This window comes from Sparus aurata, chromosome 9 (genome assembly GCF_900880675.1).
Source record: "Sparus aurata chromosome 9, fSpaAur1.1, whole genome shotgun sequence".
NCBI classification, from domain to species: Eukaryota; Metazoa; Chordata; class Actinopteri; order Spariformes; family Sparidae; genus Sparus; species Sparus aurata.
The window spans coordinates 14,528,110-14,546,076 of NC_044195.1; the positions used below are offsets into that span (position 1 = coordinate 14,528,110).

General features: G+C 42.0%; 1 protein-coding gene across 1 annotated transcript in view; it reads left to right on the forward strand.

Annotated features, from left to right (window-relative positions):
- Positions 1 to 17,967, forward strand: part of nck2a (NCK adaptor protein 2a) — a 42,520-nt gene that overhangs the window by 17,725 nt on the left and 6,828 nt on the right. The window contains exon 2 of the mRNA XM_030429047.1: positions 10,524 to 10,765. Within this exon, the coding sequence (XP_030284907.1) occupies positions 10,540 to 10,765 (226 nt within the window). The 5' untranslated portion in view covers positions 10,524 to 10,539. The remainder of the gene's footprint in view (positions 1 to 10,523; positions 10,766 to 17,967) is intronic.

The window sequence follows — 17,967 nt, forward strand, 5'->3', positions numbered from 1 at the left end:
TGTCAGCCATTTGTCAATATTTTACACTTGATGACCCCACCAGTAAAACGGTAACATGTTCGGTATGTAATATATGTACTTGCTACCAGAAATTAACTATTTACAGCCAGATGTGGTCACACATTGAACCATCCGATAGCAGCAGGAAAGGGACTCCTCAGATCTGAGAGCAGTTTGCAGGTCATTTTTCAAGCCCACCAGGTCTTCATCAGATATAATGGTTTGTGGGGAATGGGTCCATTCCTAAATTTAGACAACTTTAAAGATTATAAAGATTAAATTAACCTAAGTTTTAGCACCAATATAAAGCCCCTTTTCCCCATTTAATAAAATAAGCCAAGTGCATTTTTTTAATCTTGTCTTAACATTCAGAAGCCAAAAATGATCTTTGCCAAATAAAATATCATCGCGTTCAGTACCCAGCCCTGTTTTAGCCTGCTCCCAGAATTATCACTGTGGTGTAGCTGACTGAGCAACGTGGGTCTCATTGCCAAGATGCATAATTAGCACATTGTTTATTTATATTGTAACTCATTTTCTTTCGCTTATTTCATGTGACCACTTCATGATCTTGTCTCCTCTGGAAAAATAAACAAAAGGAAGAAGAAATGATACTGACATTAATTACCTTATTTACATATTAGATTTTCCTGACAGCCGCAGCTGTTGTCACATTCAACCAGAAGTGGACAGCTGTGAAGATTTTTGCATCTTGTTAAACGTGTTATCCAAACCAGAAGAAGACACAGTGGAAATCATGATAGTTGTGCTGTATTTTCATTCATAACCCTGCTTGCAGATGTAAAATAGGTGTAGTATCAGTATGCCTCATTTGCCTGACTCATTCATTCATTCATGGAGAGTATACAACATCTGGATGTTTATAATATCTGATCACTCCTTACAAGTACATAGCAAGTGTATCCTCTTACTGCTGAGTGCTCCTGTTAGATAGTCTCTGGTTAGCTAATTGACCATATTGACTATATGGGTGTAAGGAAAGCTGAAATGCAGGGCTTGACTTGCTCAGGGCATTTTGTCTATTTGATTTTCTGCTGCTCATATTTAACAAAGTAAAGTTTCCAAGTAAATAAGACACTGCAGTGTGGAAAGGTTTCTCGCCTCCAGTCTCAAAATGTTCGATAAGGCACAGAGCATCTCTTGTTCTCTGAACGTCCTGCAGCCTTTTTCTTTTTTGGCTTGTTGTTGTTGTTCAGCTCAGCCCTGCTTCAGGTGACTGATGAAGTACAAAACTAGCTGTGGTGTTGGTGAGAGAGAAAACAACCGGCCGGGTTGATTTTCAAAATTGTAGTTTACGACCAAAAATGATTTTGAGGTTGATTTTATAGGTTGTTTTCAGACCACATTTTAAACAATAAAAACTGTCTAAATCTGTGCACTGATTGCAACTATCTGACCTGCCAATTCAGATCTTCTCTCTGTCTAAGAGCTATAATTAACAGCTTACACAAACATGTTTGTTATATTTTTAAAGAAATTTCAATTGTATGTTCATAATAAAACTGACTATTAAATAACTAATCCAAAAAACAAGTTTTAAGCAATTTTAATGGTACGTTACAGAAATGTCCAAGTGAATTTTAGATTTCTACTACAGGCATTTATGCCGTGCATACTAGTTTTGCCTCAAACTTTATTGTGAAAGTTAAAAACAGAAGGAGTCTGTCTGTAATGCAGAAAACCGGCTAATTATAGTCCCTGGCCAATCAGTCCTTGCATCTCTAAGTCTGTTCTTGTCCATCATTTTTTGGTCAGCAGAAATCAAAATTGCCACCATCACAGGTTTAGGATACAGACGCCTGATGGTTCAGGTTCACCCTTCAATGTGTCCCATTCAGCTCTCTGTGGTAACATTTTGTATTTAAATGCAGCCAGCCTCATAATTTAATTGTTCTCCATTACATGTTTTTTAATATTTCTTTTGTCAGGAAACTGAACAGACATGAATTAGTGATTTAATTGAAGCTCATAAATACTACCTCTTAGCAAGACATGTTTCCTCAACTGCTGTGTTTTGACCCGAGTCAAATCATGCATGATTACAAACTCGTTTAACATAATCAGGGAAGGAAGAAAGGACAGGCAGTAGTTTTGCCCTGAAGCACACTTGCATCATAATTTTCCAAAAGCCAAGTTGTCATCGCCTGCATGCGTTTTAAGTTTTTCTGCTCTGTGTGACGACTTGTTTTTTTAAAAAGACTCTTAAACTTTTAGGGTGTTAGTTTAGTCTTTACGTACTGGGGCAGAATGTCCCTGGAGACGTGCTTTATGATGAGGGGTTAGTAAAATGGATCCAAATTTACAGTGTGTGGTACGGTTCATTTGACAACAATAGCTTATAGCGCGGGCAACATCTTTGTTGTTTGACCTAGTAGTGACCTGTGTATCACAGATACTTTATTCCTCTCTTTATCTTTCTCTCTGTCAGACACAAACACACCATCACCTCCGGGTTTTCTCCGTCTGCTCCAGTCAGAGGAAAACGGCTGGCGTTGTACATCAAAGCCGTGTTCGCTACATTTGCCCCGCTGTGCTTTACAGTGCTCGTCTTTTGTTGTTCTGCCAGGGGACATGGATACCAGACTGTCACATACAGAGTTAAAAATAGAGACACTCCTTCCCATTTTATGAACCAAAGCTGTAAGGAAAACAATAAAAAGGACACGAGGAAACCTATGCTGATAGATGATGGCTCGCGGCACCGAGAGGTTCTGTACAGAGGAGTGTGTTACAGACCTTACAGAGAACAAGCTGCTCAGAAGAGACGACTCATCATGTGTTTGGAGTGCAGGGAGCTATGCAAAGTGAACAAGCGCTGCTCTGTTATGGAAAGAGGTAAAGTGGGCATCAAGGAGCAGAGAAAACAACCCAAGTTTGAAAGCAGCTATTTATGGCTGAGGAGAAAAAATAAATCAATGCAACAGGGATTCAACGTTGTTTATCTTCTTTCAGGGAAATCATTATGATTGAATAGTATTAAAATTAACTTGAAGCAGTACTCTGTGCCTTAACTAAACAGATACTAATTAAAATGGCAATTCACATAATGTGGCATCTGGCAAATCATGGACTGTAGGTGGATGCTTTGGTAGAAAATAATCAATATCCCCCATCTGTCTGCAAAGATAATGTGTAATACAGGGATTAAATAACAGTGGTGATGCACAATTATACCCCAATGTAATGCCATCATTCTGCTGTCAAAATATGGTGTTAGTACATATTCCCAAGTCATTTCTGGGGACACTCCTGGAGATGTTGTGCTCTCTATCCTCTTTAATCCTCTGCTTTTCTCTCTGACTTTAATGGGGGGAAGCAGAACCTTTTGTTGAAACCACCCCGCTGTGGGTGCAGAGACTACATGCACCTTTTTGTAGAATGAACGCTGATCCTTTTGTAAAGAAATATCGAAAATCTAAAAGTGAAGGGCTCAACGTCGGATTCTTTGGGGCACGCCCATGTCAGTAAAAAAATGGGACCACCCATCGACTGTTGTCATGGAGACTCACTCAACAATGTTGGATCCTCTGAGGAGAGGAGGGCAGAGGCAATGACAGAAAATGAAAGTGACATGTGAAAAATTGCTTTTAAAGAGAGGCTGGGGGAAGGACGGTCCGGTTAAAGAAAGAAGGGAATTCCACCTTTCTGTCAGCATCCATTGAGGCAAGTTAAGATTTAAGGGATTTTTCCCTGGAAGTGTGTGAAAGTGCAACATTTCTGCTTCAGGCCAACATGACTCAACCTGTAACACCAAATTTGTTTATTTGAAGTGTTAGATCACAGATATACCATATACACTATATATCGATTAAAAAGTTGCAAAAAGGGGAAATTTGAAAAAATACACTAAATAGGGGGTTCAAACCTTTCTTTTTACTTGCTCCTCCTGTCCTGAACAGCCAATCATAGTGATTTCCCTCAGTAAGGGCGTGCTGCAGATTCAACCTGCTCTGTTGGCTGAAACAATGGCCGACTGATGCTAACACAGATCATTCAGTGCAAGCTTTCAGCACTGTTATGTTAGTCCGTGCAATAGACACATTTTGATCTTGAAAACCTTTTCAGGAAGGGGGTTTAGATATCCAAGCCTACTTGTAATGCTTCCATATAACAGTCTTTAGATCACCCCTGTCAAAGCAGTCAATACACTGACTAATACCCACACTTGAATCTTGTATTATGAGTAAACATGCTGGCTTTTATCTGGCACTTTTGAGAAGTGCTGTCCTCTGTGAAGTCTGTGCCATCTGTGGTTCAGCTCATGACACTCATGGGAACAATCAGGTGTTTTTTTTGTGCTCAAAGCTGCTGCAAGAATTGAACCGAGGCTATAATAAAATAACAGATAATTCTTTGAGTAGGGATGGCTGTGTGCAAGCTACATGGTAGCATGTGTACACAACATCAATTTAATTTGCGCAGGATGATAAACTTACAAGCGTGACAATGTATTCTGTGCAAACAAACTGTGTCGTTCATAGTGATGATAGTCGCCCACAGCGAATTATCACCTGATTCTGCAGCTCCCCTTGGCTTTATGCAGCTTTACAGAGCTTAAAAAGAGTGAATATTGGGCTAACATTCATCAGGTGGACACACGCACAACTCCAAATGAATGGTCATTTTGCTCAGCAACTGCTGGATGTGGAAATAAAATGTTTGATATAACGTTTGCCTGTATCAGCTAAAAAAGGTGATGATATGTGGGTGTTGTTGTGGCTGGCAATGGCCTATGAAATCAGTTATTGCAACTTTAAAGCAGTTTATCATAATTAAGAGGAATTTAAAGGATTTTATTTATGTGCTTGGTTTTATTTGTCATCTGGTTTAGATTGAGATATTAACCACAGTTCAGAATTGGTTGATAAAGATTCCTCTTCTGTCGTCAAATTTGCCGTCATATGGTGTGCTGATATCAGCCTTTGAGCCGATTGTGTGGTCAGAGTGTGCCATTCTTCTCTGCCCTATTTTGAGCTGACCACGAGGAACCCTCCCGATGTTGTACTTGAGACTTCTTTGCATGGTTTGAGTTTTGGTCATTTTGATGGCATCCACATGTACTGTACTCATTTTCTCCCCTGAAACTTAAGAAGAGCAACCACTGAACCGCATCACAGAGAGGCAGATGAGCTTATGTCATATACCACACCCTCAGACTTGGGCCCTGTGAGTGTGTGAATATGTCCTGTCTGTGCGTGAGTGACAGACTGAGAGCTTGTTGGGGTTGCCCGTTTCACAATATAGCTGTCACTTTGCAGCTGTGCATGTGGAAAACATTGTTCACACTGACTGCATGTGAAAGGCATCTAATTATGTGCTGGCCTGGTTTTGTTGTCAGAGACAAGTCTTTCTGTGAAGAAGATCATTAGATCCACGGTGGCTGTTACAGTGAGTCTGGCATCCGCATGTTTCAGTCTGTTCACTTCACTCCTAATGCTTCAGACACTGATTGCCAGTAAAACAGTGGTCCACCACTACTGCTAACAGTGTGGAGTGGAGGGGGAGGGTGTTAGAAATGTCTCCCATTGGCTGAATCCTGCCTGTCGTTGACCTGAATGCCAAACACAGAGAGCTCTGCCAGACGTTTTTTTTTCTTTAAAACATCCCCTCTTTTTTATAATCCTCTTTTACTTTCCCTTTCTCTTTGTGTGGTGTTGAAAGAGCCTGCGAGCACCCCCCCCCCACCCCCCTTCAGTGAATCGAGTTGTGAAGTGCTAGTGAAGCCCAGCTCAGCAGTCTGTCGCTCATCTTTCCTCTTTTAACTCTCTCAGCAGAGGAATGAGGGGTCACAAAGAGCTCGAGCTCTCAGGCTTTCCCTCTTTTTAAACCTGCTCTTTCTGAGATCTGTTTGTTTTCTTTTGTGTGTGTTTGTGGGCTCTCCCTCACAGGAAACGCGTCTTTATTTGTTCAGCCATCTGTCTGTGAACCATATCAAGGAAAGTGAGTAAGTGGCTCTGATTAAATGGCGAGTGTAATACGACATTTTCTGTTAAGTGGATTCAGTTTCCACGCACAGTTGACTCGAGCACAAATGGTTTCAGACCAGACTTTCCGATTGATTTCTGTATAAGCTTCCCTCATGGATTTCATTGGCACGTTAACTGTCATGGCATGTGAGCAGGCATCAGAATGAGCAGTGGTGTGCAGTATGTACTGTAGCTGCCTGTCTGACATACATGGTTGCCAATGGAGGAGGATGGACTTGATTTGGAGTGGCGTTCCCATCACTCAGCCTAACGAGCAAGGTTGTCAAGGAGACAGAGCTATTGGTATCATGGATTGGGGGGAAGCACTCAAGCTAGTATGGGAGAGTAGCACATGTTATTCTGCCAAGTTCCACAAAGCCACAAGTGGAAAGAAATGACACTGAGCTAGAATGGTTGTGGAAGTGATTTGTTGTGTATGAGAACGCTTCAGAAGGTGCTTTCACACCTAACTTGTTTGGTTTTGTTCAACTCTGGAGTGTTTGCCTGTTTGGTCCACTTTGTGTTGGCTGATGTAAATGCTGTCCTATGCAACCCGCACCACAGGGCCAATCTTCAGTGCAGTTAAATTTTGCTGTGAAAGTAAAACGCACAAAACCTTAGGATTTTTAAGGAGACATGTGATGCAAATTTTCTTGGGGCGCACCCAAACATGGCCCAGTTAGTCTGTACAGGGCTGGAGCACAATTGTCCCTCTTCCCCATTCCCTCACTGGCCTGCACTCGCATTGCTTCGCCCACACAAAGTCATGGAATTAAAGGCAGGACCACTGACGAGGCGTTTCAGGAACAGTGTTTTCTGTGGGAGACAGCTTCTGCTGGTGTGGACTTTGACCCTTTTATCTTTGTAGATCATGTAAAACACTGAAGGAAAGGGGGGGGGGAGACAAAAAAAACAGAACACTTTACTTCTGTACCAGTTCAGTACTTCATAAGCTTAAATACCAACCTAAGTCAATTTTCTGGCCATGATGAGTTGAAAATAAATAATTGTGCTCCATCGCCAGTCAGCAATACCGGCAATAGTCAACAATCGTGTAACAAGCCAGCCACTTGACTGACTTCCTTCCTCTCTGTGTAATGAATCATCGAGTGTTTCCCCTGGAAATTATTGCAAGTAGAGGGAGTAGAGGGGATTTGGTATTGACAGGCGTCCAAAAAAAACACACCATCCAGTGATTTTAATCCAGAAATGTTACTTGTCATTTCTTTGAAGCGTCGTGTGGACTGACCTTATGCTGATTCCAGGTCTCCATGACAGCCATAATCTTTAAATCTTTGCTCAGAGCTAGAAATGAACACCACTGAACCCTTATTTGATCTACTTTGTATTTCAATCTCTCAAATGTTGCGAATGTATCACCATGGAGCGAATCCAACAGATACAATCAGGTTTTTTCATCCATCCATCCATGCCAGGAGGAACAAATGCAATAAAATGAAAGGAAAGTGGCAGCCTGGGCCTGAGGCGGATAGAGGCCACAGCACGTTCACATACCTCCTGTCTCCTGGAAGAGTTGACGTCACCGTCCCTCATCTTGTCATAAATCTGCCCTTCCACTTTTATTTCCTGTGCTCTGAAAAAGAATCACAGCTGTGTTTTTGTCTCGTCCTTTGTTCGTTCCACCATCTTCCTTCTGCTGCCTTTGTTGGCGCAGTAAATGTTGTCACATCCGGGGAAGTTGCAAACCTAACTTACGGTGAACTTGACATCAATTCTCCCAGTGGTGTGTTGCACAACCCCACCGCCCCCTCCACCTCCGCCCTCCTCCTCTGTTGTCCCTGTCCCGGCCTGTGAAGAAATCCAGTTTGACAGCTTTAGTGATGGCAAGCAGAGGCACATTCACAAGTGCAACGCTCCACTGTACAAACTGTTGCACTTTTCACAGCTTCTTGTAGAGATAGAAGAGAAGCTATTTGACACGTCTCAAGCAGTGACACACAAGCCTGCCTTTGGCCGTGGCTGTAACTGTAAGAATGTATTCAGTCGTGGCTGCACTGTCTCTGTGGTTGTGGCCTAATTGAGGTGGAATTGAATATCTTTGGGTGAAAAAACAGCCAGCTCCCATTTGCATTTCATAAAATGTAGCCTTCACAGAAGATATCAATCTTTCCACCAGTAATGGAATCTTTTTATATGCTCTAATTTGTGCTGCTACATTTCTCATCAGTCACAATTCTGTTTTGTGGTTTACGCTTTATCTGTGCTCTGCCCTCTCATTAAAGAATGAAATGTAAATGACAATATGAGTTAAGGAAAATATAGTCCCCCCTGCATCTTTAATGTGTGCCAGTGGAAAATTGTGCATTGTTGTGCACATATACTTAATATGCATGAATGTACTCATCCACATGCTTCCTTGCACATTTATCAGATGTGATCTTTCCATTAAATAGTTTGACTCAGCTTGGTTACTTATAAGCTCTGTAATAAGTATATATTACGTGTAATTGTCTTGTAGAGGATATTTAACTGTTACCGTGTCGCTGCCATAAATCATAGTGTCCCACAATAGCTACTGATAACCTCACATGAGATTAGATATGAAGTAGACAGTTTTACGTCATTATTCAGGCAGAACAATTGCAGACACTGAAGCTTTACAGCATCACTATTCATTCTGTATCTTTAAATTCACTGCTATCTTCAAAGAGCTTCTTCACCGCTGAACCATTTTTTCCGTCCTTTTATTTATTCCAGCAATGTTGTTTCCAGCCGCAGACTCATAACTCGGCGGCGAGCTAAATATAAACCGGATTGCTCGGATAGTTCTCATACCGTGAGAAGCCTTCCATCACCAAAAAAAGAAAAAAAAAGTTTTTGCAGAGCAAACTTTACTGATCCTTTTCCTGCATATTCTGAAAAACAGGCAATCTCTTTCCTGTTTGCCTGTCCGATGAGCAGATGCATGTAATTCCTCAGCAGCTAAGGTGGTCCAGCAAGCCCATGTCAAATCACTTCACCTAAGGCCTGGTGAAATAGAGCATGTAATCGCTCACTGTCTGTCTCAAAAACTAATAGGCAAGGCTTTGCGTGCGTGTGTTTGTGTGCGTGTGAGCATGCAGAATGAGCACATAAATTGATTTTGTGTGTTCATGCAGCTTTCTACCAAAGAAACCTTTTTCAGAGGTGCTTTTTTTGGGCCTGAATGTTGCAGTGTAGAGGCGCTGTTGTCATTAGACCTGTGTGCCTAGTCATGTTTTCAACTGTTGAAAATAATTCTTAATACATTCTATGTACGCGCTCCATTTTTCTCTCACATACCTGTCCGACCAACATGGACAATTGTACGTGATGATTGCACCCTTAGTGATACATCCACAATGTATAGTAATATACTACAAAATTGATTTGTACAGAGAAACTGGATTGCACAGCATGCAAACAGGATACCAACAGGATACACAACAGTTGCATAGTCTTATGTATAAATATAGTATGTAAACTGTGTAGCATTTGTTATACATTTACATGTGTATAATAGATATAAATATGAATAATCAGTGTTCCCCAGAGCCCAAGATGTTGTCCTCAAATGTCTTGTTTTGTCCCGGGCTCTGATGTGACCAACTATGTTTGATGACGTAGCTGGTTTCCTCTTTGAGCGTGTGGTTTAACAGAAAGTTTGTCTCTAACCTTACTGTCAAAGAGGAGTCAAAATAATGAATAATAACATTTAAAAAGATGGAATTGGAAGTTGTTTCTCCTTAATGATTTACAAAAAAAATTCAATCAGTTCTCAAAATCAAACTGGTTAACTGTGGAGCTTTGCTCTACAGTTTAGGAGTGTGTTGTGGTTGTGACTGCTCTGTTTTATGGGGACTGGTGATTGTGATGTAAGCAATTTGAGATTGTGCCATAATTTCATTCAAGGAATTGTCAGTTCAAGTGCCAGTTTAGGCTCTGGATATTACCACTAAACTGTAAACTCATATTTAGTTTGGTTATGTAATTAAGCCTGGTGATGAACCGGCAACCTGTCCATGATGTATCCTGTCTAATGCCCACTGTGAGCTGGGATAAGCGGTTTAAAAATCGTGTGCATGGATGGATATGGATTATTTTGTAATGACTTGTCACTTTTCACAGCAAGACCTCACAGCCTCACCCACAACAAACACACACACCTCAAAATAAGACTCTACGATAGAGAGTGATTAAATGTGTGAACACATTCACAGATTAAAGAGTTGATATACTATGTAGTCTTGTTTCAGTCATGGATTTTGACGGAAAGTCATTCACGCACTTATAAATCTTATCAGTTCATTCAAGTAGTCATGATCAACCCATCTGCCCCCTAGTGGCTGCATGAAGGTGTTGCAATATTTACAATATTTTACAATATTTTCATTTGAACCAGTAGCCTATATACCACTTTTTTTTTGTTTTTCATCTTTACCCTGTGACAAATTGTTGCTATGCTAATAGTAACATCGAAGCTGCCACAATCCTCTTTGTGGTACTTCTTGAGCCATCTTACTCCTCGGCTCACCCCAGTCCTTGTCTTCTCCACAGGAGGACTCCATGAAAGATGACAGAGGAGGTGATTGTTGTAGCCAAGTGGGACTACACGGCCCAGCAGGACCAGGAACTTGACATCCGTAAAAACGAGCGTCTCTTCCTCCTGGACGACTCAAAGACCTGGTGGCGTGTCCGCAACGCCTCCAACCAGACTGGGTACGTCCCATCGAACTATGTCGAGCGCAAGAACAGTCTGAAGAAAGGCTCGCTGGTGAAGAACATTAAAGACACGCTGGGTAAGAACAATTTTAGTTGCACTCTGCTTGGAATTTAAAGGTTGCTTGTGTGTGCAAAAGTGGAGTCAATGTCAAAATATTTTTTATCATTATTATTATAGTGGAAAGTCCGTGCACTTCCTGTCTAATGCTCTGTGTTGGGAGATGAGGTGTGATCATTAACACTGGTCAGTATGTGTGGATGCATGTATTAGCCTCAGTCCTCATGAAGTAAAATGATTCCCTCACTGTGTCTCTATCTCAGCTGGGAGCTATCACTGCATACTCCAGGGATCCTGTTGAGTTGGCTGTTGCTCTCAGCTGTCAGCACACTGTCTCTCAGTCCCCCAGTCACGACTTGAATACATTGGACTGTCCGTGTAACCATAGCTGCCAACCTTTTAAAAGGGACTGCGGTGCATATAGTATGAGTGGATTTGTCTGGGAACAAAGATAAACAGGCGATTAATAAGCTTCTCAAAAATAAATGGGGCTTTTAGCTCCTTCATAGCCTGCTATAAAGATAATAACGGATCTAAGAAAATGAAATAATGGCTTTTATACATATAAGCCAAGGTCATTTTTAAAGGTTCCCCTGTAACAGTGAGACAGGACCAACGTGTCATTTCAGGCCCTAGTCCACACATACAGATATTTTTCTAAATGGGGTTTTAAGCACTGTTTCAGTGATAATCTCCGTCCACTGGGCACGCATGTGCCGTTGTAAACAGGAAGCAGATTGTATACTCTGGTCGGTTGCCTTGTTTCAGAATCTGCTATGAATGAAGCAGTGAAACGTGACTGCTCATCACAGAATCTGGATAACTTGTCAGCAGACATTGTAAGCACCCCTTTGTGTCCATCTAAATATAACTTTAAACAGTACATCATCCATTCCTTCTCTGTACAAGCTAAAGTACTCCAATATCATGACACATACTCCGAGTTAACGTTAGCCAATGTGTGGGTGTCCACAAATGTCAGTTTCTGCCCGCACAGACGTAAACAATGAAAACAGAATTTCTGAATATCTTCACCCTGGGAGGACTTTACCAAAAGCTCAACTGTCTAACCTTAACAAGTGTTTATTTGTGTGTGAGAGGCCAAAACACAGAGCTTTGTTTTGAGCAATACCTTTGTTTATGTGGACAGAGCCTCAGAAAACACAGAATACACATTTAATTTACATTTTAAAGTTGGCTGCCTTGTTCAAAATGGATGAATAGAAACAAAGACCCCACAGCTGGACATCCCAATACTTTTCGTGTTCATAGCATTATAGTATAGCATTGAGCTGTCAAAAATAGAATTGCAAACCAGGTACTGTTACTTGACATCCAACAGTTGATTTGTCAGTTGATTGAGTCTGACTTTCTTAACAGTGGATCATATTCTCTCACCCTATTTTTTTTTTTCAATGCACGGGTGATCTGAACATGTGCACATCACTCTCTAACTGGCCGAGCTTTGAACCAATCGAATCAATTGCCTGTTCCAGCTTTTTAAAATACAGAGTTTTTGTCTGTTTTATAGTTTGTTCGTAAGTGAAAACCTTTTATGTTGACTGGACGGACAAAGTGATTTGAAGAAGTCCGCGCAGGTTCTGGGAAATTGTGACAAGCATTTTTCAGTATTTGCTGTGTGTGCCATGTGGTTCTTTGTTTTGAGTATGAATAACATGACCTGACTGTTCATACACACTTTATTTCAAGGATGATGTGAAAATGTATGCACACCAGGCAAGCATAAGACTGAAGCTTGAAGTGCTGCAGTGTTTGTGTGTGTGTGTGTGTGTGTGTGTGTGTGTTTGAGACACACATAACACCCCCACATGTCTGTGAGCTGTGGTTTTAACCTTTTCCTGACACAATTATCTTGTTCTTTGGTATTTTGATATTTGCCAGAGAGCTCTTTGTACAGCTGTCGACTCTGAGCCTTCAGCTTTAGAACATGTGCATGTCACTGAGCCATCATGAAATTGGTTTAATTTATTAAGACAGATAGTGAGAAAAATGATCTCATAACCAGTTTGTAATACATATCAGGCTTCCCAACAGACAAATCTAATTTATTTGTTGGATTGTGAATATATAATATAATTTGGGGGCTACTGAAGCTCCCCATCAGCTGCAGATGCCACAGATGTGACAGCTAGAAAGCAGCCTTGACAGAGTAAAATGGCCTCAGTGCTAAACTGGGCTGTGTCGGCACGTAGTTCAAGTTGAGAATAAAATAATTAAGCAACGAATCATGAGCTTGCTCTACTTTCTTTGAAGTGGGGAGAGGGCAGGTTGGAGCATGGCACGGAAATCCTTCTGTTTTGACAGTTTTCGCATCAGTTACTACTACCACACAGAATGATCCGGAAGTACGTTTGTTATGAAAACAGTAACTGAGTGGCTTTTGACAGGCAGCCATATTTAGAGTTGGGGATGAGGAGAATAGAAAAAGATGCAGGCAGTCTGGTCTAATGCGCTGATTCCTGTTGGCTCTGTGGATACCAGCCCTCAGGGGAAAACTCTGCAGCTTTATGTGGGCCAGCGTGGCACAGCCTGCCACTGTCACCCACACCCAGGGTCTATTGTGCGCTGAGACAGCATGTACACACCCCACACCCCCGCCCCCCTCCCACTTCAATACAGTTAACATCAGACCCCTTTCTGTGTCGCGGTAGGTCGCTGCTTTTCTATGATCAGTAGATTGATTGGTGGAGAAATCAGCAGCCTAATGGTTGTGCTGGAGTGATGGATTACCTCTCTGTCCCCGACTGCTACATTTCAGCTACAACATTATATTCCATTTCAGTCTAAGTAGTTTGCTTCCAGCCTGGTAGCCCTTTAGTGTTAAAAGCCTGAGCAAATACGATAGGCGAGAACATTTTCACGATGAGGTGATGAGCAATAGGTGAGGTCAGGGGCTAATGGAAATTACTCACACACTTGAAAAGAGAATCTGACTGGCTGAGAGCGTGATTACTTCATCCGGGCTCCTTTTCTCTCTTTTTCGGCTCTTCGGCACGTCTACGTCGTGATTATGGACCTTGCAGGTAGTCAGCGGCTGCTGTCAGCTCCAGCTTTCCCCCCTCATTTACTGTGCTTTTAATGTGGTTATATCATCGACAATCCATACAGACAGAATTGAATTGTAAATGGCTTCATGCTGCTTCGTGCCCCAGTTTCCTCTCACAGGAAATAAAAACAGTAATGGGTGAAAGAATTCAGCAGTAATATTACTCACTGCTGAAACTGGGCCATTGCTCACCAGTAGAACCAACTGCAAGTACGATTTCAACAGTTTCTACCTGGCAGCTCTGCGGTCATCAGTTAGTGCGTGGGTGAGGTGTTTTAAAAGTACTTTGGCTTGTCCGCAGGTCAAAAAGCATTACACATCTGCACTCCATTTCACTCTGTACTTTCTAATGAACATAGTTATTGTAAGCGCTAAGCGAAATAGCCCCAATTTTCTGCTCAAACAAGCTCAAAAGTGGGCAGAAAATGTTCAGGAGGGTAAAACACTGTGTGGTCTACAGTAGTTTATTCAGAAAGCTTCTGGTAAGATCTTGGATTTCTGCTACAGCCTCCACAGATCTCTCTCTTCTCTAGGCTGTTTTTCCAGAGCCTATCAGGTATAAGGGTTACATTTTCTAGTCACTTGCACACATGAATAAAAGATTTGTGGGGTCTGCAGGTGGCCTGTTGGTCTAATATGGACTATACAGCTGCATGTTCTCACTTCCAAGTCCAATGTTTAAGTCATGCTGGTCACAAGTTTCTCTGAGGTCACTGGGGAAATGATTATGGATGATACATCTGGTGTTCATAGTATTACAATTACTGACACATTGTTTGCACTTTTAGGGAATTAGGAGCCTTAGCTAAGTGGGCAAAGCAATAATAATAGAGTTAGTAGCGTTCACTCAATAAAGTTGCTCACCAAGGTCGTCATGAATGAATGTTAAACTGTACCAATCACTTTAAGAAAGATTATTTGCATCCTGTTACTATGGAAAACTCTGGTTCCGGTTAAGGGACAGGATGCGCCAAAAGTCATCGCAATAATTTGTGAAAGATATCATGGAGGTAAGGAATGAGGTAGATAGGCATGGCTCTAGAAAATGGCAAGAGATGGTTTTGTGTCAGTCAGTCCCCCACTTTGGTCCAAAGTGAGTAGGGGACAGATTGCCATAAAATGTAGCAGATGTTCACATCCCCCTCAGGATGAATGGCGTTCAGGTCCAAATGCAAATGTTGTTTGTGACCAAATACCTTCAAAGTTGATGACATTCTCTTCAGGCTTAGCTGAACTTCATGCTTTGTACTAACTATCAAATATGAACTGCTGAATAAAAAGCAAATACAACATGTAAGTAAGTCAGTGTGAGTATACTAAAGTTTGCATTTAGCTCAAAGCACAACCCTGCCCAAGCACTGCCCAAAAGAACCATGAGCACGGCTGGAGAGTCACCCGATCTCCTCTGCGGGTATGTGCACTCTCTACAACAATGAATGTGTACATACTAACGCAAGTCTAACCCTTGTCAGTGCAGGAGCTGCCATTGTGCTGCTTTACATTTGCCAAGAAGAAACAAATAGTTTTGACTTTCAGCCTTTATTTGATAGGATGGCTTAGAGAGTGACACGAAACGAGAGTGGGGTAAAACACCAGCAAAGGACCACTGGGTGGAAGTGAACCCCGACCACTGCTGATGGTGGACCAGATGAGCCGTAAGGGCACCCCAAGAACTTGATGTACGTTTAACAAGCCAATTCAACCATTTGATTAAGGCTAAATGCCAAAACCTTACTTTTAAAGTAAGTAGTAATTTAAACCTTCAAGTGACTCATTCTTGCACATAATTCATGGCACGTTTAGAGGCATGAATTATGTGCAAGAAGAGTGTGTGATGTGCAGGCGGCTGCGGGTTAAAGCTTTCCAATTTATTTTCATTTGTCTCTCTGAGCCCCTGTTCAGGTGTTACTAGTTTCACACACAGTAATGCATTAAGACCCTGTGGCACTTATGGAATATTGAGAACAGAGCAACGCTGCGAGGGTTATTAAAGGGCTGCGTGGCTCGTCTGTCATCCACTTTAGAATACTCTTTAAAATCACAGCACTCGCTGACACTGTACTAATGCTTCATTTAGGGGCCAGGTTGTGCTTTTTCATTACTGCACACACTGGGCTGGTGGGTGGCGTGGTATCGTGCACACTCATTTATTACAGTGACTTCCGCACTGCCCTCTACTGTAAGTGACGGAGTGAAGCAATATGCTGCAACATGCAGTCATGGAGGCTTTCATCAACTCAGCTCCCCCTGAGTTGGAGTCCTCTGGGCTTGAATATCTTGTCTCCTTCCACAAGATGAAGAGGTAGGTGAAGGTTTGCAGTGAATGTGTGGGAGGAGGGAATATGGTCTGCTGCTGCTCTAACCAGCAGGCCAGTGCCTTGAAGTGGAAATGACTGACGTAGAAAAGTGTGTATGTTTCTGTGTGCAAGTGTTTTCGCTTGACTCAGGAGAGTGTGTTCTTCTTGTGCGTGTCTCTTCTGTACCTCATGGCAGTGACGGTCCATTTCATTTTTCCTAAGGGGGCACCTGATGTAGGCCCGGGACTCCACCTTTGTCTTTGGTTTACAGTCAAGAGATGGAATCTTCTCGCGCACACACCGCTATCAGATATGTAGGATACACACCGCTATCCATAAACATGATCTGCTTGTTATTCCCGTCTCATCCTTCTTCTTTGCGTTTTTGTCAGCTGTGGCCTCTGATGTGCTCGGTCTACTGTCTGTGTGAGAAACAGCTGCCAAGGGACCCCTCGCCTTTTTTTCCACAGCTCTCTTCCTCTTCTTCCTCTTCTCACTGCCAACAAGTTTCATGCTACTCTCTGTGAACCCAGCAATTTTCCAAACAATGCAAATGTTCCATTCACCACTGACATTTCTGTGGCATTTCAGCAGGCTCTGTGAAGGGGGGGGGGGGGGGGGGGGAGCTGGGTGATTAGCTGTCAGGAAACTCACTTCAGTCATTAGCAGCACACACCAGCGTATGCTGACACCAGCCTCAACTGTCAAGTGAGCAGTTTTAAAACGTTGTCAGCCACATGGTGTATCATTATTATTTTAGTATGAATTTGAAAAGGGGACCTCCTCTGTTATGTTCAGCTGAGACTCTTTAGAAACTTTAAGTTCTGACGTGTGCAAACACACATTTAAAGATGTCTTTGAAAGTACCTGAATGGGAAAAGTCAGAGACAGGTAAGACAGGGGCTGACTTTGTTCCTGGATATGTCTGTCATTATCAAGCCCATGGTGCCTGCTCCACTTTTCATTCCCTGTCTGCACCACCTATTTTCATCCCTTTGATTAGTATAGATGTGTATACGATGTGTAGATGGTGTCGACAGAATACCAAGCAGATAATGAGCTTTCGTTCCAGTGGGCATGAGTAAAAGGATGTGGTTCACTCAGTGCGCAGCTCTGTGTTAATTCTATTATCAGGCGTATCGATCTGTCCTTCACCACTGAGGTTTCTCATAGGATATCCTGCATCCTCTATTTTCTGATGTAGTTTTAGTGCATCTGAAGGGTCCATGAGTGCAACTTGCAGCCTCAATTAGTTTCCTGCTGACCTAAACTGCCTCCTCTCCCGGTGGACCTTTCTCTTCTTTCTAAAATCTTCTTTCAGTCTTAACGGCTATAAAACTGCTACAATCAATATTTTTTATGATAGCAATGGATCAAATGACTACTTATGAAAAAAGGATGCTAGTAGTGACAAACCAACAGAGTATTATCACCTGACTCTGTAGCTCCCCTCAGCTCTACAGAGAATGTTAGTATCTTTTAGTGCAATGTTTTGATTTAATACCTCAAAACGTATCGCATCAGTCCATTCCCACCGCTTTCATCAGCGTTATTTCCCACACATAGACTTTACTATTATGTGTGTATATTTAGCTACCAATTTTAGCATTTTTTAACTTTATTTTTGTTTATCCATCTGAGAAAAACGATGCCATCCATGATCAATTAAATATTGGACAATTTCCCCTTGCACTGCACTGCCTACCTACTGACAAGTCAACATGCTCTGCAGAGAGACAGAGGGGTTGTTCTCTGGCCCTTCCCTGTAAATACACTGTGATATTCCATGTAACACTCTTTGTGCTGTTGTCTTGTAAAAGCTTGTAAGTGCACCTGGTTTGTAGGGGTGGTGAAAAA